Source organism: Brachycentrus maculatus, unplaced genomic scaffold (assembly GCF_059751285.1).
Source record: "Brachycentrus maculatus isolate JH-2025_06_01 unplaced genomic scaffold, ASM5975128v1 h1tg000119l, whole genome shotgun sequence".
Taxonomy (NCBI): domain Eukaryota; kingdom Metazoa; phylum Arthropoda; class Insecta; order Trichoptera; family Brachycentridae; genus Brachycentrus; species Brachycentrus maculatus.
Genome location: NW_028280872.1, coordinates 1,744,123 through 1,763,464, shown reverse-complemented (window position 1 = coordinate 1,763,464; position 19,342 = coordinate 1,744,123). Strand labels below are relative to the sequence as shown.

Genomic DNA, 19,342 nt, shown 5'->3' with positions numbered 1-19,342 from the left:
AAAATGTTGGGAGTATTTATCACTTAATTTTTCTACTGCATTGAAATATCAAAATAGGATGTATCAATTTTTCATGGGGCAGGAGGCAAAGCTGGATGGGTATCCACAAACAAGTAGCTCTCTGCAGATCTGTAACTTCTCCAAATGGGAACATTGGGTTTGCAACAACTACAAAATCGCATACTCCATGGTGTGCATCACCGATAGATCCGATTACCATCAGCAGATTGTGAGGATACCTACCAGCGAAGTCCTATTTGCTTGCAACTATCCACGCATCAATTGTCTTATTCCTCACTTTGATGTAATGTATTAGTTCCCAAACTTTTACTGGCCTAATGCCTCTTCAAAGGTAGTAATGGTTGATTAACAACTGTTCTTGGTGTCTTTTCATATGACCTGCACAACCCTAAATCCTATTTAAAAGCGTGTTTGTAAGGTAAATCAATTTTCAAATAAATATTAGTGATTTTTACACTGTAGTATTTATTCAATATAACCCTGGACTGGTACCTGGAGCGGAGGGCTGATTACCTTTCCTTCGTGTGTTAATGATCAAGATAACACTGCGTTTATATGATGCAGTGCCCTATGCACCATAGGGTGCAGTTATGGGTTTGAATGAAACAAAAAAAAATCCCCACAGTGCATAGCAGACATTATTTCATGCTATTCCATATTGTACCATAATCATGCAAAACCGTTATCTGGATGTAGCATAATTTTAGTACTCCTGCATACATAGCTTATCTGAATGTACGTACGCATCACTATCCACTACCTCTAACTATGCCATCATAAACATTTTATCATTCATGTTGCAATTGTCCATGAATATTATTTTTTAGTCTCCTCATTACGCATTTGTTTTCTTAGGTCCCTTCTTGCATTTATTAGAACCCCTCCCTAGAGTGTTTCCTCAGTACCCCAAAGGAGTCAGTTTCAACAGCCCCCATCATTTCCTGAATAGGGTTGAAAAATACATGTTTGCATTATAATAAATATCATTCTTCCCTCCCTTGCGAGCAAGTGCCCGGCTGTCCGTGAGCACCAACCACTTTTTAGGCCATATTTTAAACTAACCATTAATTAGGTCGTTTTACAGAAAATGAACCTACTTGACATAAAAATAAATACTTAATTTTTTCTTCATGCTAAAACCAAAATCCAATAAACAGATTTATTTCAGTATAACCTAGTGCAAAATTGCACTCTCTTCACAAGATTAATAATGGAAAGCTAAACAGTGCCCTAAATCCATGCAGTGCCATATGCACCATTGGGCGCATGAGTCAGTAGTCATAGCTGACAAGGCTTTTAGAAGCAAATATGTACATATAACAAACAATCTTCAAAAGAGATCATCACGTATATACTAAGAGAAGATATATGTACAGAAAGAAGAGGTGTACAAAATATTCAACATTTTGATACAATCCTGTTCATAGTCATAACATACATGTATGTACTAGCCATATTTAATATTCAGGTCAGTTTATTTCGAAATAGGTATTCCCTTTTGATATTTTCACCTGCCAAAAGTAGTATTATATTTTACTGTATATTTCGAAGGGTAAAATTTGACAACTTCTATATTGGAGGCCTGTGTAGGTATGAAGAATGCCATAGTAACCAGATTACATAAGAAATATTCCTTTGAAATTAGCCACAACCAAGCCTCCATTACGGCTAGTCTGCCATGAAGCACGCTTGTATTCTAAGAAATGTGAAAGGATGAAACAGTTACTATATTAGCAGCTTAGGGCTGCATTTGTACTAGCTGCAACATACAATTAGTGTTGTGCGTGGCATCAGCTTTGCTGCGGGACAAGGAGTGTGCGTGCCACTTTTCCTATTCACTTCAGACACATTCAGGCTCATCCACAGCCACATCAGAAAGGAAATGAAACAGCGATATGTTTTGTATTTTATTTATTAATTTAAGTGCGAATGAATTTCGGAATCAGAACAGAGGTAAAGGAAAATAACTGTATTTTCTACCATTTATAGCACGTATAAACGAATGGTAAGAGATGTCCATCGGGCGGAGACTGTCGAGTTGGTCTGGAAGATACACGGTACTCGGTACATAGAGGGGCCGCCCGCTAACACGCACACAGACAGACGTACACACACAGAGATGGCAAGCGACACCATGAGATAAAGCTAAGAGTAATACAGTTGTGGGGAGAGGGAATACAAGTGAGGGAATGTCAAGTCTCTCCCGGGCCCGCACCCCCGAAGGATAGATCAGAAGGGGGCACCGCTACTCATAAAAAACAACTTTTCCAATATGTAAAAAAAAGTTTGTATTTATTATGAACTTTTTTTAACACTATCAATTCACACATGTATTTAATAAATTTCAGTATACACAAGTCCACATATTTCTACAGGGAATGATTGGAATCAATTAAAATATGAGCTGATATGCTAGATACACCTACACAAAGGAAGCTTAACACCCGATGGACACTCGACAGCCGAAGTGGGTCCCGCGATCCCCGGAAAGTAGGAGCCGTGGCGGGCGGCGGGTGGCGGGGCGACGGTGATGCGCGATGCACGATGCGGCAACGTACAACCTAACCCAAAAGTGTTCTCCTACAAACCATGTACAAATAAAGACAATCCTAACATTTAAACATTACAATTAAAATGTTTACTCTATCATAATACTGAAAAAATTGATACAATGTTTTGCTTCTCCGCTTAAAAAGCCTATCAAGATCTGTCTTTGGAAATAAAGAAAAACAAGCTGTTAATTTACATACTGAAAACATTTGTAGAAAATTGTCGTAAGCAGTTTTGTATGACATTAGGTTTAACAATAATTTACTAAATACAGCTCCCCTTCTGAACTATCACGCACGTCGCTAGCGTTGGTTTATCCCCAAACAAATTACTTTCACAAATCAAAACCGGTCCAAACAATAGTGTGTCCTTTATGTGAGTGAGTCGAGGGATAAATTTCAACACTGACAATACAGAAACATACCAACGTTACATATATAATCATCATTATATATATTTGTTATGTATATATAAGTATGGTTCGCCTGTTTATGAAATTTGTCTGTTATAATTAGCCTCCGAGAGGTAAAGTCCATGATGTAATATCTTTACACTGGCACTGAGGGCGGGGCCTTACGCTAAGTGTTTCTGTATAAAGTTACGCCCGCTGCATTACGACACGTCCTGGTCCTCTGCATCTTGCGTCTCTTTCTGCTCCGTCTCGCCTGCAACAAGAACAAGGGGGTTAGTCACATTCGCACACGTACACGCACTACTGCGGATTCATGGATCATCAACCCCGCAACACTCACCGTCGCCCTGCATGTCCGAGGTCCACAGCGTGAGGTTGTCCCTGAGCAGCTGCATGATAAGGGTGGAGTCCTTGTAGCTTTCTTCTGAGAGTGTGTCCAGTTCCGCGATGGCGTCGTCGAAGGCGGCCTTCGCTAGCCGACACGCTCGGTCGGGGCTGTTTAAGATCTCATAGTAGAATACCTGCAATCAGATTAAACGGCTCCTTACTTTCCTGCCAATAACCAACACCTACCAGACTATTCAACCTATTCTTTGCCGTGACTAACACTTTAAATTGACTTAATGATCCATTTCATAAAGTTTTCAACGTTCTATAAACTGGCAAAATACACTACAAGTAGTTTGAAATGTCTTATTTATGTGGTTTTACAAGTAAATTCAACTCTTAGTTTAATAGCGGGTATTTTATTCATGCGAAAAGCTTTAAATAACAGGGATTTTAGAATTAATGTTTTTTAATGGTTTAGTTTTTTTAGGTTATTAACATTAATTAACCCACGATATATAGTACGAAAAAGAAGCAAGTCAATTATTTTGAGGATACATGAAGAATGAGCATTGATGAAGAAGAATATACAAGTCTGGGTATATACAGGGCTCATAACCTAGCAACTAATTTTCTTTTATTGTCTCTTATATGAATCATCTATCTTTTTTGGTTTTATAAATGTTCAGACTTGGCGGTGATTGTTACTTACGGAGAAGTTGAGGGCAAGTCCAAGCCGGATGGGGTGGGTGGGGGGGAGCTCTGTCATGGCGGTCTCGCTGGCAGCTTTGTACGCGACGAGGGAGTTCTCCGCTGCTTCCTTCCTGTCGTTGCCTGTTGCGAACTCTGCGAGGTAGCGGTGGTAGTCTCCCTGCAAGTGCACTCACCATTACTACAGCCCTCATCCATACATGTTTACCCCATTCAGTAATGGAATTCTTTCCGCTTTAGAAATAGCTTGTTAATTTAAAAAATTATAGTAAGTATTGGGCTATAATTGGAAAAATATTATGTAATCCTGGTCCCCATGAGTGATTGATTTTTGCTCCAATATATATATATTTTTTATTTCTGATTTTTTTATATTTTTACACAAAATTTGCCAAAGTGGCATAATTTTTCAGACATTAGAGTTGAATTTTTACTAAATTATGGATAATAATTGAATCCAAGAATAATATTCAAATTACATAAGACCCTCCATAACTACAAATATGGAATATTCAAATAGACACTTGATAGGACGATGATAAAAATGACTAAGAAATAAAAAGAAAATGTTTGAAAACTCACCTTCATTTTGAAATAAAAAACTTTAGATTCGCCACTAGTTGCGCATGCAATGAGGTGGTTGTCCAATACATTTAGGATATCGGAGCATATGTCTCTAAGTTCTTTCTCCACTTGACTACGGTAAGCTCGGATCATTGATAGTTTGTCTTCGGCGCCCTGCAACAAAAAGATAAATATTCTTAAATTTTGAAATCTCAACATAGATGTAGAAGAATATGCAAGTCTGGGTATATACAGGTCTTATAAGCTATGCTGGCATCGTAGGCTGGTTAACTGATCACTTTATAACATTCATTATTCTACCCATGATTGGCAACCACACTCGTCAAATTTTTGGAACTCACGCAATATATCATAAATCTCACGTCGATTCATGTGTGAGTTCGCAGCAGTATCTATGGTGATTTGTAGATAAATAATCCAATATTTTATGTAAAATGGACTCTGTATTTAACAGTGTCAATGAACAAAGTATATAAACAGAAATGGATAAAATCCCCTAACGTTAAGTTAAGATATTGAGAACACCAGTTTTTTTCCTAACCTATAATACTGAATACTTTGAATATTAGCTGCAATCTTAAAGTAATCCCGTTATCCTCAGATGAACAACAAAAATAGGTAAAAAAGAAAATAGGGTAATTTTTTATAGGAGTTTCAATACACAAAGCATGAATTGCCGTGAAATTTAAGATAATTGGTAAAAATATGTTTTTTACAGATGCACAAGTGTGTAATAAATATTTATAGATTTCGCTAATTCCCTTGAACTCAGTTACAGTCTGATAAATACAAAATAATAAATGGCTTTTATCCATTGTACATATTTATGCCGAGAGTAATGTAAACAGTATTGGACAAGTGATGGACGATAAATGTGGATCTGATGCCATCAGGGCAAACGTAAAACTTGGAATTTTAATTTTGGATTGCCATCTGAGATTTACAATATGGGAATGAAAAATCATAAAAGATAAGATTAAAAAAAAAAGAAGGGATATTAATAACATAAAATTGAGAGTAATGTTTCTTGTGAGGAAATTAAGGTGTTATATTTAAAATCAATATATATACAGCCATGGCCATATGTATTAGGCACCCTCTGCAGAATTGGTTTGTATTTAAACATGGCAATTCTTGGAATTCTTGCAATCTTTTCGGATTGTATATAAGGGTAACATTTTCTTTAATGGAAAGGGGGCCTCTTTATTTCCCATCGATTCAACTCAATAATTGTTATGCGATTAATGAGATGAAAACTCAATTTATCCCACAATTAAAAACTACTTATATTTACTAACAGCTACTGAAAGATCTGAATATTAGAAAATGATTATAATTTTGATTGTCCAGTGTTTTTTTTTTAATGCTTAAAAGCACCACCAATGGTCAGCAACCATGAAAAACGCTTTGATACAAATGTAATAAAAATGTTTTCAGAAATGACCACAATAACAATTCTGTACTGGAGAAGCATTAGAATGTAAGTGCCACCGACACGGCACACCTTCTAGTCGCTTTTTACTGTATTTCACTTAGATTAAAATGAATGCTGAGTACTAATGTAAGTCTAACTAATATGGTTTTAGATAAAAGAACCTATTATTTTTTGGCAAATACAGTTTTATTGATTGTTAATTTTCTGGTGAAGAACTTTTTATAGGCAGGTTTTCACGTTTAAAATAAAGAGAAGGATTTTGGCAATATATTTAGTGGCTCTCTATCCATATAACCATTACATTTCAGCTTCTCAACATCAATTTTTTAATTTTCGGCAGTTCGGAATGTATGTTAAACACAAACTTAGAAAATGAATATGATTTAATGCAGTACATATTATATTACGGATATTTACGGGACAAAGGGATAGAGTCCTATGTACACAATGATACTGTTTCTATAGATATAGACATACAATTCTAAACAGACAGCATTCAGAATAAAAGGGAATAATGAGGGTACTAAATACACATAGAATAGTGTAAAAAATATTTCAACTTAAACCCTTATCCGCACCCGATGGTGCATAGGGCACTGGACCATATGAAAGTAGTGTTATCTTGATCGTTAACACATGAAGGAAAGGTGATCAGCCCTCCGATTCAGGTACCAGTCGAGGGTTTCATTGAAAGCTATCCCACCGCATTCCCAGATCTGATAAAGAAGCATCTAGTCGAGGGTTATATTGAATAAATATTAGAGTGCAAAATCACTAATATTTATTTTCAACCTCCCTGGGAATCGAACCTAGGACCTCCGACAGACATTTTAACTAGTAATGGAAATTCCCATTTAAACTAGTTATGGAAATTTATTCCGGTATAAAAATACACGCTTCCCTCGGGAGTGGTATGTGGATATGGGGAACTACCTTGTTTTCTTCCTTTTGCTCGATGGATGATATTATCCTCCAGGAAGCTCGGCGGGCGCCGATGACGTTCTTGTACGCCACTGACAGGAGGTTCCTCTCCTCCACCGTCAGCTCCACGTCCATGGACGCCACCTTCTTCATCGCCTCAACCATCTCTGTAAAAAGGAAAGACAAAAATTACTAAATGAAATGAAAAATAGCCGTGATAATTTATAAAGTTAATTTTCTATTGTAAAATTGAGAATGTTGGCTTTAAAAACCTTAAAAAATATATTTTATTTAGGTATATACTTTGAGATATTTCTGTACATAGTTTTATTAATAGGAAATAATAAAACTACATATTCAATGTACAATAAATGTATACACATGTATAAATTTGTAAATAAATGTATACATATTATTTTTTGAATTAAGAAATAGTGTAAATAATAAAAACTCATGCGCATGTGTTTAAAAAACAATATTATTAAAAATGATTCCTATTTTTTTGGCGGTTCTCTTCGCGAAATAATTCCATGTGAATACTAAATAATAATAAAATAAAAAAAAAATAAAAAAACAAATTGAATGAAATTGAAAATGGAATTTAAAATATTTTTTTACATAATTAAGTGTTTTATATATAAACGAATAATGAAAATCAAAAACGAGAATGCTTCAGTCAAAAATTGTTCGTACCACGCGACGCAGCCATAATTTCACGTCTCTTAGAATAAATACGGCCCACGTATAGTGGCGCGGCGAAAGGGCGAAGCGAGATAAGGGAATACTACTAACTATGGCGGGAGTGGTCGCCGTGTCCCCCTGATAAGGACGAATACCCGCCGCGATGCCTCGATAAGGAGCGGACGGCAACAAGACAGGAGAAAATTACCTAGTGTCTTCCGCTAGGCCATAGTCATAAGTGGACATTTCTCCACTTTGACTATGTGGCCAATACAGTATGCTTTCCTCGGTAAGGTCGCGCCCAAACGTGCTCTAGCGACTGTTTGAATTGTCACGGCGGGTAATAATCGTAAATAAAATTGCTGTACCAAATACTTACACGCAAAAATGTAAATGAAGTTGCTATTATGACTACGAGTGTATACGTAAGAATTGATTAAAAAGTTCATAATTGAAGATTGATAAACACGATTAGAGCGCGACCTCCGTCGTTTGTTTGTCGAGTCGTGACTCGGGACAGAACAAATAAATTAATCTATCCTCTATCTGCATTTAGCACTTTATTATTTCTGTATTCCTAAAAATAGATCAAATATTGAAGATACTATATGATACGAAAAAAACAGCTTTTGGAAATCAGGCTTGTTTAGAATAGAATAAATTTAAATAGACTTTAAAAAAAATCTAATTAATTAATTCATTTCTTGAAATAAATTTTAATATCCGCGGCTAGGCATCTAGAAAAACACGTACAATTATACTTAAAGCTAAAAATATATATTTAAAAAAAATACATCCTTTGAAATTTTAAATAAGCATATCGACATTTACAAATGAATAAATCATATTTCTGAATTTAATTAGGCATGGAATAACTTAAGGCAGTCTGCAACTGATTAATATGTATGTAAGTTGATTACGCATAACATTTTATGACAAATACTGGACAACAATAATGAAAATATAATAGCCGCTCGGCGATAAGACCTTTTAGTATGGAGCGCCGAACGCCGCGGACTCGAGGCGGGTAATAAATTTTATATTCGAGTAAAAATTTTGCACGCGCGATACGTGTGTATGTAGTGTGTACCGGCAGTACGTAAATCACGGCCGAGCGTTTGGCACAATCCATTCGCGGCGATAATGGGGTCACATTTGTTTCTGCCGCGTTTAAAAAAGTATTAACTCTGCGCCAAAAATTGCACGTGCACCCCCGTGGCGCCGGCAAACGACCAAATTTTTATGGCGGATTTTTTCAGCGAAACGTAAAAACCGATGACTCAAATTCATACGACTCCGTTGGAGAATTCGATAATTTACGATCCGAAACGGACTTCAAAAGTTATTTTAGTTTTTAGCTATAACCAAGTTGCGTGTATTTCGTAAAATTAAAAGATTTTATCTCAAGATAAAATCCTGTTCATTCAACGAACCCGCCTCCGTAGTTTTATGGTCAGCAAGCTCGGCTACCGTACTGGAGATTCTGCGTTCGATTCCCAGAGGGGGGGGGGGGTCAAATGAGTAAAAGTGATATTTTTCGCTATAATATTTATTAAATATTACCCTGGACTGGTACCTGAAGCGGAGGGCTGATCACGTTTCCTTCAAATGACACTGTTTATACGATGCAGTGCCCTATCCCTATGCACCATCGGGTGCGGATAAGGGTTTTAAGATGAAGAAGTTCATTCAACAAACAGCAATAGTAATGCCTTAATATGTCTGATCGAATCAAAGTTCGCATATATTATCGTTAGCATTTCAGCGCTTTTGGAAATAAAAGATAAGTAAAGTTCCGGCGTCACAAACGTGTTAAACAAACACATCGGTGGGTATGGAGATAATTTTAATCGTATCTTCATTGCCACCGGGCGACGCAGATAAAAATAAAGTCCGTCTACAGAAATAGCCGCGCGTCGGATTCGGGCCGGCTAAAAATAAAGATTCCGATACGTATATTTGGCCACAACAGTCATACATCAATGACATGTGAACGAGAAACGAGAAACGAGATGATCGCGACCGAGGGGACAGGGGACACTCGGCGGAGAGAAGAGACAAGTGGACGGGCTGCGCGTGTGGCCTTCGAGGTGTTCACACGAAGCGCGTGGCTGCCTACTACCGACCGCTGATTGATGCCAGATACACCTTCGCCCCATTAGCAAAAGAAATAATTATAATTCACTCGAGAGGAGAATACAAGAAACTAATCGACAATATTGTCACTGCTGAAAGATATAAAATTGTAGTTTCCACCGCTGGCATATTAAAGCCAGCTCGTGTGTGAAGCGATTACCCTAAAATGAAGTAGCGGAAGCGAGCCGTATTTCGACATTTTATTTATCTAAGCAATCTGCGATTCAAACGCCAACAGAAATAATATCGGCCAATGAGATTAGAGCTAATAAAAGGAAGTAGGCTCGTAGCTTTTTTAATGGAAATAGTGTTATGTGGTTTACTGATATTTGTCACAAATCGTTAAGGCCCAGTATTATAATGTAGTATGATTTTCTCTAAATCCAGGTAACATTTTACGTAATTGTTTTTATTTCTTTCTAAAACACCGTTTTAGCATTGAAATGATAAGTTTTTCTTTTAAATAATTATATGGATTTGAGAAGAAAAGAGTTATTTTCAATATCTAGTAGTTGGTCAGGAGTTGAAAGAAAAATAATATTCTTTCTATATTGTATATTCCAAAAAACAAAAAAATATTTGACGTGAACAGACATGTGACCTCTCCGGTGGAATGAATTCCGTGTTTGCGAATATCCTCTTAACAAGACTTAGCTACAATGCGCACTAAGTCGTGATAAATACATTCAGTCGACAGCGAGTCTCGCAAAACCTTCATGGTAATGTGACGTAGAAAAATGGAAACGCCGAAATGAACAATCGAGTAGTAATTTAGGTTGCCAATAAATGGATTATTTCAAACAATCAGAACCTAATGCAGACTAAGATAAGTTGCAACCGGTAATGTGTTATTCTGTCACGAAGGTCAGATGGAACGAGCGAACCGTGAAATAATAGGAATGGATCATTTTCAGACTGGAGGAATATCTAATTTAACATGCTCAACCTATAAAGGATTGTATTAGACTCATTTTGTGTTTTTAACAGCCGATATAATCAACATTTTGAAAAAAAAAATAAATAAAAATAAAATTATATTATAATTATATTTGATTATGAAATTAACAATAGTCGGCTGACCAGGAAAACTGAATTAAGAGACCTTGGTGTCATAATGGACGAGAAACTTTTGTTTTCTTCACATATTGAAGCCTGCGTTAATAAGGCCTACAGAAACTTAGGTTTTATTTTTCGAACCACTAAACCATTTAAAAATACATCATCTCTTGTAACTTTATATAACGCTTATGTTCGTAGTCACCTCGAATTCGCCTCAGTCGTTTGGAACCCTCAGTACGCTATATATATAGCTCAACTTGATCGTATTCAAAATAAATTTCTAAAAATGATGGATGGTAAGCTTCATTTAAGTTTCAACTCTTATGAAGAATCTTTAGCCTTCCATAAATTATCTTCACTTAGTAAACGTAGGAATATATCAGATTTATGTTTTTTGTATAAAGTTATAAATAATATGACTGAGAGCCCTTATCTTCTTGCGCAGATACCTTTTCACTGTCCAATTAGAATCAATAGGCATAGTCATACCTTTTATAATCCAGCACCAACAAAGAACTATACAAAAAATTCCTTTATTTATCGAAGTTGTGGAAAATTTAATGAATGTTGTACCGACCTTGATATGTTCTACTCCAATCTTTTAAAATTTAAAGCTAAATTGTTCGAAATCTTATAAACCTAAAAAAGTAATTCTATTCCCTGTCCTTTCCTTTTCTTTCCTTCCTATCACTGCCATCTCCCTTTCTCTTTATCCCATCCTTGTCTCATGTCTCTTCCTTTATATAGACCTTTCTTATGTATAGTTGTGAAGAACTATAATTGGTACTCATGATTTTATTTTTTGTATTCTGTATGTATCATATATTGTAACTGTTGTTCTTCCTTCCAATAAAATTTTTAAAAAAATTTTTCATTCATCATTTTCTTTTGCAAAATTCACCTTCGTAACAAACGTTGCTTTCGTAAGTTGGCAACGAATGACGCCACAAAAACGAATCCACACTACTACTATTACAGCTCTATAAAGCAGATGCATAAAGGGATACGCCCCATAACACGCCCGATGACGTAAAATTTTATGACGTATAGCGGTGTCCGTTTTTCGTTTTATTAAAATATCTTAAGTTTAATGATTCATTTATCCCTTACTCCTCTACAGATTTCAATAAGAATTGTACCGATAGTCTTGTGATTTTTCATATTAATTTATTAGCCAATAATAATACATCATGAGAAAAATCCATTATACAGGATAAATAAATTGACACACTATTGAAACGAATGCCGCGTTTAGATTTGGCACCTCTCGAGATCTGGAGGCAGGAATGTGTCGCAGTCCGCGGTACCGCGGTGCAGCGGTCAGCGTATCCGGGAATAGGACGCCATTATTTGAGCATTTTATAGTAACCGTTCAGCGCGCGCGTCTACTCGTATGTAACGCTAGATACCAAGAAAGTCACCTCGAAAACTCAAAAAGATAAACGTGAAAAAAACCATACAAATGGTCCTCGGTGGATGCACAATTCGTTATTTCGTACATCTTGAACGTGTCTCGATAATTTTTGCCATAAGTTTATCATTTATTTTGATAAATTTAAAAAAAAAATCAGATATGCACTAATAAAAAGTTTTATTTAGGGAATATGGTTTAATTTTTATTTTATTATATACACAAATATTTCAATTTTATGTTACTTTCGTAAGCCTAAGCGGTTCGTTATTAAAAATAGTAATCAAGTTGTGGTAGAGTAAGGTATAACCTAGAAACTCTGATTAATTTTACCAATGCTCATACACACACCCTCTTGGAAAAACATTATATATTAACTAACTCCTTCGCCTCTTTTACATTTATGCACGTCTTATTTCTCATTACTGAGGGTTGTGACCCTTGTGGAAACAATGACTCTTCTTCAGTATGACTCCTCACACGTAAGCGCCGATTATTTCGACTCCCGACCCGGCCGCTTTCAAGTAGTTGACGTACCTGATCATGCTAACTTTTAAACATATTTCCTATTTATATTACGTCACTCCAATTAGGTATGCATTTCAGGAAGCAAACAGAGTTACGGAGTCAGTATGGAGTGAGCTGGGTCGGGTCGCCGTGCCTCGCTAGACTCCCTGTCGCTGGGTGTGGAGTACATACATACTCTATACTCCATCAGTACACACACACATTACCTCTTGAATTGTTCCTGACTGCAAGACGCGGGGGCAGTCGGAGGGAAATACATAAATTGCTTCCCGAGCGAAATTACGAAAGGCGGAAGATGTACGGGCGGCCAATAGGGACAAGTTGGATATATTAAGAAAGGATTGAATTGTACTTTATTCCTTCTCTATAAGTCCATGAAGCGTAACCATTCCTTATCATACCGTTACATCGTGATTGCGTGCGTAATACGATTCTTCAGCGAAATATGTATATTGCGTTGCCAAATACGAGAGATAAATGATAATGTTCGGCCGTATTACGGGCGTAAATGTATTTCACCGTGTTTTATCTTGTGTGCACAAGCGTGGCTAAGCAAATCATTATTCACATGTGAATAAACAGTTACGACTCCAACGGCATGTGGTTCGACTGTTTAAAAAAAAATGGCCCAAAACGGAATTTCAACAGTTTCGTGCGGACGGGCAGTAATAAGTGCAACGCTGCTAATGGGTAGGTACTGCGCTCGAAACGCGATCCGGCAATGAAAAGAACGAGAATTGACCCGAGTTTGGCTGTAGCTTGCGTCTAGCTAGCCGATTCGAACTTGCAGCAGAAGCAGACGGAGTGTACACAGTTAACCATCCTATAACGTTTTTTGTTTTTGTAAAGAATAACTCGCAAAGCCTCTATTAAGTCTTGTCTGCATGTAGGATAGTAAGGATAGGGAAGGTAAATGTGAAAAATACATCACAAACACCCAGACCAATTAAAAAAAAATCTTTCTTGAATTTATTTTGCAATTAAGATAGGTATCGCGTTATCGGAGGAAAAGTTTTAGAAGATTAATGTTTTAGATTGTATTTTTACATTTTAACTTGCGGAAGTGACTAAAATGAGTCCGTATTAAATTAAATTACAATTTAAAAACATATACCCCTACAACGTTCGCTCCGATAACGCGGTCTTTTTATCTCAACTCTATAGGGGGGGGTTTACTGTAATAATACTTTGAAACGCGTACCTTGAACATTCCGAGAAGTAAAGATCGATTTTCTAATGAGACTGGAAGGGAAACTGAACACAGAATAAAAGCCAGGAAAATACGGGAAGGAAATGAGTAATACACCGATGTGACCCGTATAAATTACCAAATCAAACACGGGAGTTTTCGGTACAATGTACGATGGATGGCGCGTGCTCAGACGGTTATTTTTGGGTGATTCACGATCGCGTCTATCACACTATGTGAGTCATAAAAAAAAGTCTGCACTCGCTGCTTTGTGTCTTTCGTTCAAATTAGTCCCGAGGATCAACATAAGAAAGAGTTTAATATAAATCAGCCACCTCTTAAGCAGTAATTTGACAACATTTTATTTTGAATATTCGATAAATCGAGAGAAAAGGAAGATAACTTTCTGATATTGGAATTGTTCAATTGAAACATTTGCGTTACCGCGGCCACGTGCTCTAGAACCTACATATAAACCTATAGAATGTACAAACCTACCATATATAATGTACCTATCCCACAATTCCCCCAAAAAAGGTTCAAATTCTCAATTCATTTATTTTAAGTAATCAGGAATTCTAGCTTGTAAAATTGTTACGTTTTGGTGCGATTTAATTATTTCATTTTGGTGTAACACAGGATTGGTCACTTTTTGTCGCAGCTTTAATTAAGATTTCGATACAATACAGTAAACGAAGAGATTTGCATTCAAAGGATTTTTAGTGCAATATTGGAAATGTAACTTTTTGGCGAAGACCTCCACAATTATTGTCGATGATAAAAACAGGATCTTGCATTGAGGACCTCCACAATTATTGTCAATGATAAAAACAGGATCTTGCATCAGAATACTGGGGGCTCGTATCCATCCCGGACCTAGAGTGGAGGGGAGCACGAGACCGATCAATACTCTCCGCCCGCCCCCTCGCGGCGCCTGCCGAGATACACGAGCGCGCAGGAGGAAACCGAACAACTTTGGGGTGAGTTCACAGCGAGCGCCGAGTCGCTGGCGCTCTATCGGTACACGGGGTCCTGGTACCTACCCATCATCCGCTGGCGAGATGCCGGCACGAGGCAGTCGCGGATTCTCTTGTGATTTGCGCAAAACGCCGAGTTATTTTATTTATTGTTTCGCCATTCACTTTGTGCTAAGACACGATTAAATTTATTTATTTAAACTTCATGTACAGAAAAGAAATATGTACTTTGACGGGCTTATTGAAAAAAAACTATATCTTCCAACCAACCAAAAACAGAATGGTGATATTGGTCAAAACGTTTGATACCTTATATAGCTGTTTGCAATCAGTAATTTAACATTAAAAAAAAATAATTACAAATTGAGGATAATAAGGAAGGCAAAGGAAAAGGGAGTTAGGGAAGGAGGAAGAGGGAAAAGCTAAGGGATGAGGTTTGATGGACAGAAATTTATAGAAAAAAAAATTGTTTTTAATATTTACAGAAATACTTAAATTTCATACTATTTCTGTGAGACTAAGCGGCTCATAAAAAATAGGTATGCAATTGTGGTAAAGTGGATTCGAACCCAAGTAACTCTAACTCAAGAGTCCGAGACACTAAACCACGGGACCGCAACTAGACACATTGTAAATGAAAACACTTGTTTTTTACCACTTGAGTTTTATATTTATTTTTAACGACTAGTTTCGAAAGCTACAGTTGCTTTCATCGACAGGTGAATAGTAATACTATTGGTGAGTTATTGCTTGCCAAATATCGAGAGACGAGCATTAGTTAGTATTAGTTATCGAAGAGTAATTATCCAAACTTCAAATCTTCTGGGTAGAACTGAGCATGAGATACGTCGTTATAAATTAAAACAAGTAGAGAAAAGTTCATTATTTTATAGCGAGAGGCTGAAACTAAAAGCGAATTGAATATTAAATTTAGTAAAACCGTACGACCGAAGAAATACCGACAGCCAGGCACTGTTTGCAATTCTTGTTATTACGGTATAAATCATCATCTAACTGGTATTTGGATGTTATAGACTTCAGAGCAAGAAATCCAGATGCGAATCACAGCGTTCAATAATAAATGAAAAGGAGAATAAATAAAAAAAATCTCACTTAAAATTACTACAAATAATGGAATATAATAAATAAGTTATAAATAATAGACATAAAGGTGTAACCTGAATATTATAATGAAGTAGAATATTAGAAAATAACAAAACATAAAAAAAAACTTTTATTTTAAAAAAAATATTCGAAAGGCGAAAGTTTTTATTTTATTGTTTTTAAATCACTACGTGTGGCTGGTAAAATTATAAGGGGGATATGCTGACCATTTGTTTACTTCAGGGTTCAGATAGTCTTGTCAAGACAATGGGTGAATGTGGATGACACATTAAAACGCTAGTATACAAATTTTGGGCCAAAATATGATCATTATGTAAGCGCTCTTCCTAAATGTAATATTCTCAACTGTACTTTGTTGAAATACGAGCACTACAAAGCGGAGGATGCGAAATAAATCTTGCATGTAGAACGTTTCCCTGGTAACCATTAGAGCTACGCGTTTTGAGAGACTCTCGGTACCTACGGAACGAATAATCGGACCTCCGCTTCTAGGATGACATGGCAAAAATTTTGTGTTTTGAGTTAATGATCCAGAACTCTTAAAGCTTCCGCTACATTACAGGGTCCGGTATAAAAACTTCTTGCTTAAATTCGAACCTAAACATGTAATAACAAATTTTATCCAAAATCTATCAAAGTATTTCGTAATCAAATAAACAGTTATCTAAATTTGAGTATTTTTTATACCTAAATATTATGTAAGTCCTGAGGCGGAATACCAGACAGACTTGTATTAATATTTCTTTTTTTTTAAATTAATGTTTTACTAAGTAAATACCACTATTTCTTAAAATCTACTGTGACACGTGTTTCGATTCATTCCGCATCATTTTCAAACACCGTATGGTGTTTGAAAATGATGCGGAATGCATCGAAACACGTGTCACAGTAGATTTTAAGAAATAGTGGTATTTACTAGGTAAAATATTGATTAAAAATGGATAGATTTTACCACAAAGTTACTGCCGAATCACTTAATGAAATTAATATTTCTTGTTGGAATTGACGAATAGTAATGACAGAATTTATCGAGTGAGTCGGAATTGAATAATTAATATTAGAATCACAAATTTATTAGAATGAGAATAAAAGTAATAAATAGATCGCTAAATATGATGTAAAATATTAAGCCGATTTTCCTCGAGCGGTATTCGCACCTGTAGACCAATTTGAATAAATTAGGCAGATTAATGGTACATCCCCATAGAACCAGGTGCCAATTGGTAAATCTAATGAACCCACGCCGCAAACATTACAGACAGTTGAATGATGAATTGATGCTGATAACTGTATACACATCATTTGCATACAAATTAATCCCAATTTCTCGTTAGCGGAATTAATTCAATTTCCCCGCTGTGGTAAAAAAAAAATTGTCCAACTTATTTTTTCACAAGAAAAACTTGATTTCGAAACGCTTGCAACTATCTACTTGCTGTAAGAACACGAATAATTATTTCAAGTTTTTTTTAACATGATATATTTATACATATATATACAAGCGGAATTTCTGAAAGCCGATCTAAATTCACGTACATTATTTTGAAGAAAAATTCATTGGTGTATCGAACAAAAGTACAAGCGAAAAATGTTACTCAATAAAAAAAAATATATGAAGGGAAAATAGCAACTTGTAAGTTTTTGTTTAAATTTAATGAGAAAATCTTATACCGTTTTCTACACGAAAATGCTAGAGACTAGTTATCATATTAATTACTAAGGTATTAAAACTCAAATTAGTAGCCGAGATTATTGGTTTGGAGATTTCTTTAGAAACGTATACGACTCTTAATTAAGGCATGTGTGTGAATAGACATTACTAATGAATCGTAATTAACGTGCTGTCATAATCCGGCATGAAATTGCGCCTGATTTTTGTAGCAATTTAATATAAGTAATTTCAGTAGATGATTGGTAGCAGTAGCCATATTGCCGTTGTACCCATTAAACAACGCTGTTATTTCATTGTATCGCACTCTCACGATAATACGAAGGCACGATATTATTAGGTCTGCATTACAACCAATAAGGGAAGTAATATTGAATTCCTAGCCAAGGCAATATGCGGATATGGAAGGTAATACAATATAAAATATTCAAGCTCAATATCATTTTATTAATGCACCCACGACACTCAGGGTAATATTAATATTACTTCAGTTTATTACTTTTTTTTAAAGAGTAAATTAAGCATGGTCTTTTATAAGAAAAATTATATTTAATTCGTTATTAGTGCTTTTGTTTGTATGAAACCCTATGAACGTTTTCTATTTAAAAAAAATACATATGTATAATTTACATACAAAAAATATTGATAAAACGGAAGTATGTATTTACAGAAAATCAATGAAATTTTTATAATAAAAGGTTAAAAAAGCAACGTTTACATATGTATAATTTGCATACTAAAAATATTGATAATAATTTATAGGAAATCAATGAAATCTTTATCACAAAGGTACTATTCCTTGACCTTTTCACCCTGCTGCGTTGCAGAAATATCAAGCAGATTTATAGCCACGAGTGGTTTGTCACCGGGACGCCGAAATGACGGCTTTTAATAGGCTATATTTTACTACTCTGACCCGATTCTACACTACACGAGGTTGCCAGGAGCGCAGGAGGGAGGGAGGGGGACAGACGCGCGGTGAGGGTGGAGGGATCCATCCTGGGCTCATACCGCGAGCCGTGGCGCCAACCCCGATAGACAAGAGCGGTAAACGTATACGCAAAACTCATGGATCGTTTGATGAGAGTACACACGAAAGTTAAAAAAACATTTTGTAAATGAAAAAAAAATAAACCAAAATTTTTCCAATTCATGTCTGAAAATTGTTTCAGTAACCTTCCGATTTCCATACCAACAATTCTTTTTTTTAGTATTATCAATTACGCATTTATGTTTGACGAGAATATTTTTTTCACTTAATTTGGAAGGATATCACAGGGGTCGAGTCCGGAGAATGGGACCAATGCTCAGTTTGTCATTGCTATGTTTGATTTGTAAGACAGCATATTTTCGTAGCGATGTGTACAAAATTGCTACCTTGTTTGCTTTAAACGTCTCCAGAATCTGAACAAAGCGCCGCTTTCGGCAAAAAAAATAAACCTGGTTAAATTGATATTTATCAAATGTGATATAGCTAATTGATTTTTTAACAATTCGTAGTTACCAGACTTATCAAACGATCCTTGTATTAGGCGGAGGCCTCTCAGGTTTCGGAATAAATAGCGAGTGTAGCCAAGGCGTCTCGGGAGAAGTAGCGGTCTGTTG

General features: G+C 36.0%; 1 protein-coding gene across 1 annotated transcript in view; it reads right to left on the bottom strand.

Moving 5' to 3' along the window:
• Positions 1-1,917: 1,917 nt before the first annotated feature.
• The window catches only part of 14-3-3epsilon (tyrosine 3-monooxygenase/tryptophan 5-monooxygenase activation protein epsilon), a 38,572-nt gene continuing 21,147 nt past the window's right edge, over positions 1,918-19,342 (bottom strand). The window contains exons 2-6 of the mRNA XM_088259652.1: positions 6,975-7,129; positions 4,604-4,759; positions 4,023-4,181; positions 3,324-3,504; positions 1,918-3,236 (exon numbers count right to left, since the gene is read on the bottom strand). Of these exons, the coding sequence (XP_088115778.1) occupies positions 3,184-3,236; positions 3,324-3,504; positions 4,023-4,181; positions 4,604-4,759; positions 6,975-7,129 (704 nt within the window). The 3' untranslated portion in view covers positions 1,918-3,183. The remainder of the gene's footprint in view (positions 3,237-3,323; positions 3,505-4,022; positions 4,182-4,603; positions 4,760-6,974; positions 7,130-19,342) is intronic.